This window comes from Gopherus evgoodei, chromosome 5 (genome assembly GCF_007399415.2).
Source record: "Gopherus evgoodei ecotype Sinaloan lineage chromosome 5, rGopEvg1_v1.p, whole genome shotgun sequence".
Taxonomy (NCBI): Eukaryota; Metazoa; Chordata; order Testudines; family Testudinidae; genus Gopherus; species Gopherus evgoodei.
In genome coordinates, this window is record NC_044326.1 from 63,733,994 (window position 1) to 63,746,555 (window position 12,562).

Consider the following 12,562-nt stretch of genomic DNA (forward strand, 5'->3'; position numbering starts at 1 on the left):
CAGACCTTTGACAGAGTGCTATAGCGAAAGTCTGAATATTGACTTCTTTATTTCTACCAGACATACTACAGTATATTTACTAATGCACGAGAAATGATCCCCAATAAAATTTACATCCACCATTGTTTAACATAAGTCATATTTTGTGACAAAGTTTCCATTGATTTTTTCAAGCTCTTTCATTAGCTGGCAAAACTCAGTATGTTGCAGGGGGTATCTCATTTACTAGTGCAAATTAGTGAAGTTCTGCTGCAACTGTCCTCTGCTTCTGAGCCAAAAGCAGCAAAACTTTTGCATTTTTTGTGTAATAAAACCCACAGTGAGAGGTTTCAGATGTTGCAACAATCAAATAGCCAGAGTTCAAATAGCTTACAGCTATTATCCGAAAGCAGTGAATGATGTATTGCCTTCCTGATGGTATGCGGACATTCCTCAGTTATCCAACATCTGTCATAGGCATTTCATGCTGGTAACAAATGGAGAGCAGCCAATACTGCAGAGCGCATACAGGGTGTGTGTTTTTTCTCATGATACAACAGGATCCTCTGTGTTACTGCCCAGTGGATTAATAATAAATGTAATTTTACGATCTGCACAGAACAGTTACTGAAGGGAAATGGTCCATCAAGGCACAGCACAGACCTGCAATGAGTACAAAGGTTAAACTGCAGATAACAGTACTTAACATTAGCAAAAGATGAAAATGTACCTCTCAGCAAGTGCTTGACTAGGAGTGCTTTTCACAGACAGCAGCTCTTCTTCCAGCCTCTTTCTTTCTGCTTCCAGGTGCGTTAGCTCATCTTGAGTGCGTTTGCGTGGTGTGACAAATTGGAGTTCTTTTAAAAGCTCTTCCTTTTCATTGATCAGCATCAGTTTTTCCTTCTCAATATCCAGTGCCCCAGGCCAGGTCTCACTATCTAATTTAGATAGTTCAATCTTTAAGTTTGCCATGCTAAAACAAAAGATACATGCGTTTGGGTCTGGCATACTGAACAGTGCCAAAGAATAGGGAGTGTAAAATGGAGACAATATTTAGAACCAACAACAAGGGTGGGCAACATGTACATACCAGGGTATAGATTTTGCACAAAAAGTTACGTTTACAATTAATGTTGCTTCACAAAAATGTAGGAATTGTCACACTGCATCAGACCAGTGGGCCATCTAGTCCAGTAGCCCATAACTGTACCAGATGCATCAGAAGGTACAAGGAACCCCATTCCTTGCCAATATGGGGAAGTTTCTTCCAAAACCCAGGCAGCTAATGACTGGCTTATGCCCCAAAACACGATCCCTTATACATTTTTTTTTAATTCATATATGGGGGCATAAAAAATGTGAAGATTTATATATTTAAAATGTGAACTTCTTTCTGCTATAGTCCAAAAGCTGACTTAAAAATACAGTTTACAGCCTGAATGTTTTGAAAACATCAGACTGCTGACACTGTAGAAGCACTGGGTAGATCATGGAACCAAGAGAGGTACCCACTTACCCTAAAGTGCTAGAGGTTGGTTGCATTGCAGTAATAGCATACTTGGACAACTTTGTGACATAATGAGCATGCTATCTGGGCACAAATTCTAGTGGCAAATAGATGACAGACTCAAAGGACGAAGGAAGTCTTATCACCCTGCTGAAAGGTACGGTACCACCAACAGTTGTAAGCAAAAGGAAAGGGAGATAACCTATTTAAAAGTCTGAGTGAATTGTCAAATGTGTTAGACTGCACATCTTCTGCTTATCATCAGAACAGACACAGTATGTCTAAAGGTGGTAGAAGCTTCCCAACATTATCCTGCTAACATGACTCAACCCTGAATAGGAAGGACTACTTCTAGTAGTTCCCTCTCCGTAACCATTCAGTCCTCAACCTCTCTGCTGAAACTAACATGGGCACAAATTTGTATTGTGGCTTTTCAAGACATAGATACAGAAGTCCACTGGGATCTACAAAGACCATCGAACTTACATCACATGGGCCACATAACTACTGGATGGCAACATTCAGTAACTACTAACATGAGCTGGATTTCAATAGGCCACCTAGTTCAAAAGCTGTTTATCCCACCGATTAACATTTCCCGGAGCCATTCAGCACCTCTCCTCTTCTAGACTGGGAGAAGGACAGAGCAAGGGAAGGGTGAGAGAGAAGCTCATTGCAGGACAACTCAGGGTAAGAAGCAGAGAGTGTCTTGTCATTGTTAAACAGATGTGGGTCAGATCCTCAACTGGTTTATCAGTGTAACTACACTGACTTCAATGCCAATTTACACCAGCTGAGGATGTGGCCAACATAATATTTCACAAATAGATTAAATTTGCTATTCACAATCTCTCTGCAGTCAGGAAAGACCCAACATCAGCTGTTCTTTAGCTTCAACCAGAAAAGCCATAAACAACTGCCTCAACATACAGGAAAATTAACAATCAAAATGCTAAATAAGCATGATATTATTAGCATCACCGATCACAAAAAAACAGGTTTCTCAATAACCTGTCCACCCCATTACTTAATTCAGAAATCAGAAGGACAAACTTGGTTGAACCACAAACTGAGATCTTTGAGATTTCCTCCCTACTCCAACATCAATACCAGCAGCTTAAAAAAACCAAAACAAGTCAGTTGCATGATATTTTACAAAACAACAATGAAATCAAAGCTGAACACAGTACTTTAAGCTCAAGTATGAAGTCAGTAACCAACCAACCAGGGAGACTGAAAAAAAATAAACTGTTTAATTTATATGTAAACATTTTTTGGAGCCTCTCAATATATCAATTATTTATATTTAACATTCCGTTAGGGAAGAGAGACTTGCAGGGAAACAACTGGTTGGTTTCACATTGAGAATGGGATGTAGAGACTTATCTCCAGGTCACTGGTTCAAATCTAGCTAACCTTGGTAGTGCCTGATAGTAGATGCTATGGACAGCTGTTCAATGGCTTATGGGATGAGTTGGTGGTCTCAGAGCTTTCTCTGATGTAGCCAGCTATCCACTATCATAATTGGCACCCTTGTTAGCAGTCTCATCAGAGGGGAAAAGGATTAAATGGACATGAAAACTGAATTACCCTCTCACCCTCTGAGGTAGTCGCCACTTAACGAGGTCAAGGCACATTAGAAAGAGCTTCATCACAGTAAGATATCATTGCTCAAGCAGTATCTGCCCTCTGTGAATAAAGATTTCCAAGTTGGGCACAGTTTATGAGCACCAAAATTCACTTGAAACATTGTATACTTGTTTAAAAGTGTTTATCTGCTGTAGTTGAGGCCAGTAAAGCTGACTTTTTGTAGCAACATCTGAGTTTGTCCCACAGGATTTGCTATTTTCCAAGAAAGAAAGAAAGAAAGAATGAACTGCAAGTAGCCTTTTGAAAAAGAAAATATTTTTTGGATACTTTCCAAACTGGGAAATCCATTTGAAAGTGTTTTTTTTCCTTCCTTGGCTTTTTTAATACAAGACAACTGATTCACACATTTGACACTTCAGAAAGAAGGGTCATACTTATTACTTTTATAATAATGATTATGGCTACCATAATCGGCATGAGAGATGCTGTGATATGATTACGCATTGAGGTTGAGGACAAACTGGTTACCTTTGTTCATTATTTCAAGATACAGTAATTTTATCAAAAGCATTCTCTAGTCACTGATAAAACCAGGATGTCCCTTCCCTTAAAAGGAACCTTTAAACGTGTTCTCTCTTTCAGGAAATCTCATTTGCTTCCTATTAGAACTGACATGTCTCCATTAAGTTACAGCCCAAATTCTAAACAGAGATCCATTCAATTAAAATGACATCACTAAAATGTTCTTGTTATAAAGAAGAAATACTTGGAAGTTCAAAGTTAAGGTTTCATAAAAACCTTTAAGTCTGACCCAAATCCCATATGTAAAGAGGGGAGAGCTAGATCTGATAGTCCAGTATTAGGATTCCTATCAACATATACTTTATAGGATGGGTTTGGTAGACCGATGCAGTCAGTGTTTTTGGCCTACGTGGGTAGAGAGAAGACGTGAGATGCCGTGTTTCTTGACACCAAACACATCGTTGAAATGGAGGATGGCCTATGTTTAAATTAACAGTCCCTATGGAAAGGTGCTGTACGTTGGTATCTACAGTACTGGATGCTAGTTGATGTTATTTACATTATGAACTAGAGCCAAAAAACATAGAACTCTTGATAATGAGGTAAGCTCCACAGCCCTGGCTCTTTACATCTTTGCAGACAGTACTGATTTACTGGCAAAACCAAGTTTTATGGTTTATATTGGACATGGTTGAGGTACAGTTTCCCAATAAGATCATTAGTTGTTAGGTGCTTATATGGGGCACAATAAAGGTTGTTTGCGTAATCTCCTGCCTTTTCCTCTTAAAAAAAATAAGTTATGTTTTAATTTCTAGGCCTTCAAATGTCTCCTCTTCCATCCCTGACTGCCAATGTTCTCATGTTCTATTTACAACTTTAATAGTATCTTAGATCTCATTTTTGTCTGGGAATTTCCTTAGTTCTTTAGAAATTGAAACTTCAGTGTGAAAAGCCTCTCTAGGCTTCTGTTTTCCTCTCATTATAGAGACAAAGCCTCTTCACTGATGAGGTCATAAGCTTGGTTTCCGATAAAAGCTTGACTTCGACACATCTATTTTGTGAAGAAGTATCAGAAATAGTATCAACATAGCACAATTGGAACACTAGTTACAAGTGACCTATGCACATATTATGTCTAAATAGGGATAGTAAATCTCTTCCTAGTGCTACATAATATTTTCTGGTAGTCAAAGAGAATCATGTGCAATTGACAGCTTAGGACCACTCTGACCTGCAAAACTCGGTTACATTGGTGTTGTGGCAGCCTTTAATCAAAATTTCATTACTTTTCTGAGCAGTCACTGCAGCATTTTCTTTGAAGGACATCCTACATTGATCAGTTGTGGAGATTTTGATTTCCTTTCTCCCGGGGCAAAGCATTCAAAAGGATACAACTGGTTAATTTATCCAAACTCCCAGGGGAAATTAGATAATTAAGCCAATCAAAGACTACACTGGAACGCGCACTCTGAGAAGAGACAACTCTGTAAAACCAAAAAGCCACTTGTGCCATAGTAAACTGAAGCCCTGATCCTGCAGTACGATCTACATGGGCATAAGGGTTTGCCAGTACTTTGAGAGATTGGAAATTAACACTTCGTTTACTCCACTTCCTTAATCCTATGAACTGCAGTCAAATTATTGTATTTCTGCATTGTATGGCTGTATTTTTTTTCTAAACATGAACTAATATTAAACTAGAATTTGTGCTTTACAATAAGAACAAACCAGTACTCAAGTCGCTGACAGAAATAAGAAAAAGGAAAACAGCCTTGAAAAGAATGGATTGGCTGATATTTGTCCAAAAATACCCTCCACTAGATGTCATGGCAAGCACAAGATGAGTTGTACTGCTGCAGAATGCATTATATGTTGAAACATGTTCCAATTCACAATCTACTTAATTTAACAAAGCAACTAACCCTATTACCTTCTTTTTGCCTCTTCATATTGAAGACTTAGTCTGACTTTTTCAGCTAAATTTGATCTACTTTTCACTCCCATCTGTTGAAAAAAAAAATCACCTTTATTATGGTACAAGACACATCTATAACACAAAGCAAATGCATGTGCTACAGAAATTACTTCAAATGGAAACGTGCCCAGTAGTAGCAATATAGTCTGCCAACTGTTTTTCACTACAAGGTGTAATTAATACACTACTCAAATTCACAATGTAGAGTGATTTTTTCTCATGTTTGTTTTTGTTTTCAACTTCTAAATTGACATTAGGGCCACATTCATATCTGGTGTAAGCAGCTGTGATGCCATTTAAATCCTACTTTGAATCACATTGATTTCTTCAAAAGTTCTGACTTCAATAGAATTCAAAGTAGAATTTCAATGGAACAGCTTTTGCTAAAGACACACCTAAGTTATGCCCCTAGGCCATGTCTACACTTACCAGGAATCCACCCTGCTGCGATCGATGCAGTGGGGTTGATTTAGTGGGTCTAGTGTCTTCAGCCCCCCTTTGTTGCCATCCAGGTCCCCCAGCTGACCCATGGCTTAGACCTTACCATCCACCAGCCTCATGATGGTAAGGTCTAAGGGTTTCGGAGGGCTGTGAGAACGGAGGGGGTTAGCTCCCTGCTGTGCCAGTCATTGGAGTCCCCAAACCACTCCCCTCTTCTGTTCCTTTATCCAGGACCTCCTTTTAAGTCCTTTACCAGGTCATTTATCTGGTCACTGGTTGCTCTCCCTATGGAGTACCTGCACTGAACATCCTCCCTATATTACAAAATAAGTTGCGACATATGGCCTACCATCTTTTCTATTGACCAGAAAAGGTCCATCCTCACACCTGCTGTGAGGAAGGCAAAAAAAACACACTCCACTGAAGCCAATTCTGGTGGTGCGGGAAAAATTCCTTCCCAACCCCCCTTTAAAAGGGGCAACTAGCGTAATGCCCACAGCAGGTCTTAACCCATTCGCTTCCACTAGGGAGTGGGTGTTGGCTTCCTTGCTGCTTGGACATAGAGACTTGCTCCACCCAGGTTTCATACCTTTATGCACATTCCTGGGGAAGGAGGGCGTGAGTCACCGCCACAAGGCACCTTTTGCAACAGTTTCTGACCTTCCTCCCTTCCACCCACCCTCAACCAACCACAAAGCAGAGCTGCCTTCTTTGGGTAAGCCCAGACAACTTTTTCCCTGCCTTTAGTTGTGGTGCGGTCATTTAGCTCACTAACATCAAGGAAAATGCCAATGTTTGACAAACATTTCTGAATGCGAACTCATGACAGGTATCTGGGTTACTGACATACAGAAGTTTTTAACGACAATCACTGAAAGGCTAATTCCACCAACTGGTTTTCAACAGGACAAAAATTAAATTATTAGGTAAATTTTGAAATCCTGTTCTTGAAAGAGATCAGCTTTAAACTTCACCTCTACGTTACTTTGTTTTCACAATATGTTTTAAGATCATACAAATAAATAAGAAATACTATCCAGTTATAGAACTGTTCATCTATATATGTAGGAATTTTTGATAAAAATCAGATTACTATAATAAAGGCTTCATGACAAATTATTTTTTATTTAAATTTTAAATAAAAATTCAGATTAAATTTTTAAGGGGAAACTAAAAACTTACCTGAAACTGGGGTAGATAATTTTCTCTTACAGCTAGTTACACACACAGCAATAAGAGTAAAGATTCCAATCCCATTAACAGCAGTATTCTCCCATCACTCTCCCTTTACTCTTGCCAAAATGAAAAGGACTTACATCACCAGAAATGTCTGTCTGAGACCCGGCATCCAGAGTTTGTCTAGAGAGAGACAACTGAGAGTTTACAGAGCTGGACCTCAAATCTGGTTCAGATCTCCCAATGGTCTGGTCAACATGAAATCGCTCTCTCAACTTTGCAAGGCTCTGAAATCAGAGAATGCTTTACTATTATATCTTTGCACTTCAGGAACATGTCACCACTGCTACATATCAATGTATAGTTTAAGAACTATAGTGTGAAGCTTGTTTCCTCATTCAGCTCCAGATTAGACGTGGGGAGGTATACAGCTGAGTGTCTCTCTTCCTTTGAAATGTCCACTCAGTCTGCATTCAGATGAATGCTAGGACTGCATGAGCCTAGTACCACCAGCCACTGCAAATGTACCAAGACAAGAATCAGGGCCTTGACCTAGTGTCCTCTTTGTACCAGCCAGCACAGCTGGCCAGTTGCAAAGGGGAATGCATGGGAGACCTCTTAAGAAAGCTGTTTCTAAAAGGCATAACAGAGCTCTTCAGGAGCAGAAGGACCACAATATAATCTGAAAAGGATCCCATACATCAATTGTATCTACCACACAGTCTCTCTGAGACATTTAATCAAAAATCTCAAAAGAACAAACATACGTTCAGTTTTCATTTAGCACTAAATTATCTAGGCATCCAAATAGCTCTATTGGTTTATTTATACGCAGAAACACACCTCCATTATACAGCTGCTCAAGATGAAGTATGTGGTCTTTGGGGAAGACACTACATCTTCTCCTGTGCTTGGAATACCCTGAGAACATTTTGGGGACTACTTCAATATAAATAATAAATGGTCTTTTCTGCTTTCATAGATGGAGAAACTGAGGCTTGGAGAGGGTGATTTACTCAAGGTCACACAGCAAGCCGGTGGCAGAAACAAGAATAGAACTACAGTCTCTTGATTCCCAGTCCCAATCTGTGAAATCAAGTTGCTTATATTTGAAAATTACTTTTCAGGCAGCGCCATGAATTAAACAAATGTGTCCACCGAACTTCATGGCACAATATACAGTAAAGTTCAGTGATCAGCTGGATAGGATGAAATAAAGGAAAAAGAGCTCTGCTATCTTTCAATCATTTGTATTCCATATGCAGATGGAAAGTCAACCTTTCCATGTCCTAATATTTTATAAAGAATTGCTGATCCAAGCAAATAGTGTAAGCATTTCAAAATAAACAGGCAGAAAATACTAATTTAATCTTGGACATGGCACTCACAACAGGCTTATTCTTATAATATAAAATCAAATCAATACATGACACATAAATGCACTAGATAAAAAGATAATAAATAAAATGCCTAAGACAAGTAGACTTCTCAGGCAAAGTGAAGGGTACATTATGGCCCTTACGTAATGACAAGAAAGACGCTTTTTTTGTTGTTGTTGTTGTTGTTAAGTGGGTCAACTGACTAGTATTTAGCTATTTATACCAAACCCTGTTTTCAGGAATGGGTACAGTGGAGGTGAGACTCAGGGTGCAATCATTGCTCCATTGAAATCAATAGCAAGACTTCCATTGACTTTAATCTGACCAGGATTTCAGTCAGGGTTCTTAAGTACAGGAGAGAAAATATTTAACATGCATTCTCAATCTCTCTCCTCCTTGGCACTATGGTTTGTATTGTTGATGTTTGGCTCTTTTAAAGCTATGACCACAGGAACTTCTGGTCAAAGCCTAGATATTTATGTTCCCATCCTGACACTGGCAGCAACTTGCTGTGTGACCCTGGGAAAATCATGTAATCTTTAAACATCTCAGTTTCTTCATCTGTAAATTGGTATATTTTGTGTTGCAAAATTCTGAGTTCCTCTGATTAAAGACATTGTACAAGTGAAGAGTAGTTTACAACACTAAATCAGGTTAGGATTTAAAAAAAAAAATTGACAACACCTCAAGATAACAATCAATCAATACAAATACCTGTATTAAATCTTGTTTTTCTCTTTCTCCTGAGCTTATGGCCTTTCTGATAGACTTCAGCTCGCTCAGAATGGCTTTGGCTTCACTCAGTTCATACCCACTCTGACCTCCAGACATTTTTTGATCAATTCTGTAAAAAGACAGATTGGGAATGCTTGACATAAAAGAGAAAATGAAGATCCTTGCTGGTCCATTTCAGGAACAGTTCATTTCGAGAATGGGGGATTAGAGAGACAGCTTCCTTATTAAAATAACTACTTACCTTAACAGACAAAGGGAAAGGAAGTTTTCATTAAAATGTTTATCATGTGAGCCTTGGTTTATGCACTGAAAAAAAAATCTATACATCCCACATCCAGTACCAAGCTCAAGAGTTTCTATAGCTATGTGTACGTACATTAGATAAATTTGGGAAAAAATGCCCAGTGGCATCACCACCAATTCAGCAATATCACTGAATCAATCCTCAGTGCAGACAAGACTCCAGCAGCAAGGTTAATGACTCAACAGCAAAGAGATCAGAAGCTGTTGGAGCCTTCTCTAAAAGGAGGACTCCTGCAGATACTAACATGAATACAGCTGAACTGGTGGTAGCACTGGTGGAAATTTTTTTTATAAATTCTTCTAGTTTTGACATCGCCTTTGGGTGCAACATAAATAAAATGCCAACTCCTGAATATTTAATTGTGGGGAGGGAGGAGAATGAATGTATGGATTCTTACTGCTGTTAATGATCACGGTATAGTCTGAATGTTTTTTTCTTACTTTACATTCTCCTGCTCATCTCCCCCGCATATCCAGGGCGCCTGTGGCACTTTGACAGGTAAGCAGAAACACCACCACCAAGCTTCGCTCAGTGTCCCTCAATCCATCCTATTCTTAGGCATTCAATGGTTAAGAACAGCAGTTCTGTTCACACAGACAATCTCCAGGCTCTCTTTTACTCACAGAATCTCTGGAGAATTAACATCATATTCCAGACAGTAGGTAATTTACAGAGCAAACAATTCTTGGAATATCAATGATTTTAAAAAGGGTTTGTTTTTTTTAAGATGGTTACTCCGTAGAATATAAAGACAAAAGGTATTTCATTTTGTCTTGCCATGTTTACTTCAACAAGTGCCATTTATAAACACATTTCTCCTATCCGGTACTATTTTATTGAATATTTCATAGCATTGTGCAAACTATTACAGTTGTGCCTCGCAGAATTTAAACAAAAACAGGCATCTTCACAAAGATTATCTACTAAAGAATACATTTTATGCAATTGATTTTCTGCTTCTATCATCATCCATCACCTTCATTTGAAGAGATTAATCTTGTGAGTGAGGAATGCATAAACACGTCCAGGATCAGAAGTTATCTTGAGCATCCAGTTCATGCATGGTAATTTACAAGAATACTTATAATAGAGAACTATATTTTTCTCTCTGACTTTGGACATTAAGATCCAGTTTTCAAAAGTAGGTGCTAGAATTGCAGCCATAATTTTTCATGTTCAAGGTTTTGTGCAAGGAACTGCAATTGTACAAGTTAAAAATTACTTAGACAAGTTAGATGTCCTCAAGTCACCAGGGCCTAATGAAGTGCATTCTAGAATACTCAAAGAACTGACTGAGAAGATATCTGAGCCATTAGCGATTATCTTTGAAAAGTCATGGAAGACAGGAGACATTCCAGAAGCCTGGAAAAGGGAAAAAATAGTGCCAGTCTATAAAAAGGGAAAATGGACAATCTGGGGAATTACAGACCAGTCAGCTTGACTTCCGTACCTGGAAAGATAATGGAGCAAATAATAAAGCACTCAATTTGCAAACATCTAGAAGATAATAAGGTGATAGTAACGTGATAGTAACAATCAGCATGGATTTGTCAAGAACAAGTACTGTCAAAGCAACTTGATAGCTTTCTTTGACAGATTAACAAACCCTGCAGATGGGGAGAAGCAGCAGACGTGGCACATCTTGACTTTAGTAAAGCTTTTGATACTGTCTCGCATTACCTTCTCATACACAAACTAGGCAAAAGCAACCTAGAAGGAGCTACTATAAAGTTGGTGCATAACTGGTTGGAAAACCGTTCTCAGAGTTTCACAGTCATGCTGGAAGGGCATAATGAGCAGGGTCCCGCAGGGATCAGTTCTTGATCCAGTTCTGTTCAATATTTTCATCGATAATTTAGCTAATGGCATAGAAAGTACCCTTATAAAGTTTGCAGATGATACCAATCTGGGAGGGTTTACAAGTGCTTTGGATGATAGCATTATAATTCAAAATGATCTGGACAAATGCAAACTCCTCCTCTTAGGAAGAAACCATCAGCTGCACACATACGAAATGGGAAATGTCTGCCTAGGAAGGGGTACTGTGGAAAGGGATCTGGGGGTCATAGTGGACCACAAGCTAAATATGAGTCAACAGAAACATGGTTGCAAAAAAAGAGAACATCCTTCTGGGATTATATTAGCAGGAGTGTTGTAAGCAACACACAAGAAGTAATTCTTCTGCTTTACTCCACACTGATTAGGCCTCAACTGGAGTACTGTGTCCAGTTCTGGGCACCACATTGCAGGAAAGATTGTGGACAAACTGGAGAAAGTCCAGAGAAGAGCAACAAGAATGATTTAAAGGTCTAGAAAACATGACCTATAAGGGAAGATTGGAAAAGAGAAGACAGAGGGGACATGATAACAGTTTTCAAGTACGTAAAATGTTGTTACAAGGAGGAAGGGAAAAATTGTTCTTCTTAACCTCCAAGGATAGAACAAGAAGCAATGGGCTTATGTTGCAGCAAGGGAGGTTTCAGTTTGGCATTAGGAAAAACTTCCTAACTGTGAAGGTGGTTAAGCACTGGAATAAATTGCCTACAGAGGTTGTTGAATCTCCATCATTGGGGATTTTTAAGAGCAAGTTAGACAAATACCTGTCAGGGATGGTCTAGATAATACTTAGTCTTACTATGAGTGCAGGGGGCTGGACTAGATGACCTCTCGAGGTCCCTTCCAGTCCTATGATTCCAAGTAAATTAGCTATTTGTGTGCAGAAATGCAGTCTGCACACACAAATTTAAGTTTTTGCCCCCCATGTGCAAAGGTTTGGTAATGAAAAAAAATCACAATCAGTGCCAACCATTATAAATGCTGGAATAAGGTAGACCATGTTTTCTGAAAGGATTGCCAAAGCCAAATATTCAGTTTTACCTGCAAAAAGGTAAGTGCTGCATGAATTGTTTAATTGATAACTGTATGCATAACACATTCTACATAGAAACTTGGAT

The 12,562-nt window shown here is 38.9% G+C and overlaps 1 protein-coding gene across 1 annotated transcript in view; it reads right to left on the bottom strand.

The window, feature by feature from the left end:
* The window catches only part of WWC2 (WW and C2 domain containing 2), a 162,218-nt gene that overhangs the window by 48,501 nt on the left and 101,155 nt on the right, over positions 1-12,562 (bottom strand). Inside the window, exons 6-9 of the mRNA XM_030564541.1 lie at positions 9,284-9,413; positions 7,331-7,477; positions 5,529-5,602; positions 710-952 (exon numbers count right to left, since the gene is read on the bottom strand). Of these exons, the coding sequence (XP_030420401.1) occupies positions 710-952; positions 5,529-5,602; positions 7,331-7,477; positions 9,284-9,413 (594 nt within the window). The remainder of the gene's footprint in view (positions 1-709; positions 953-5,528; positions 5,603-7,330; positions 7,478-9,283; positions 9,414-12,562) is intronic.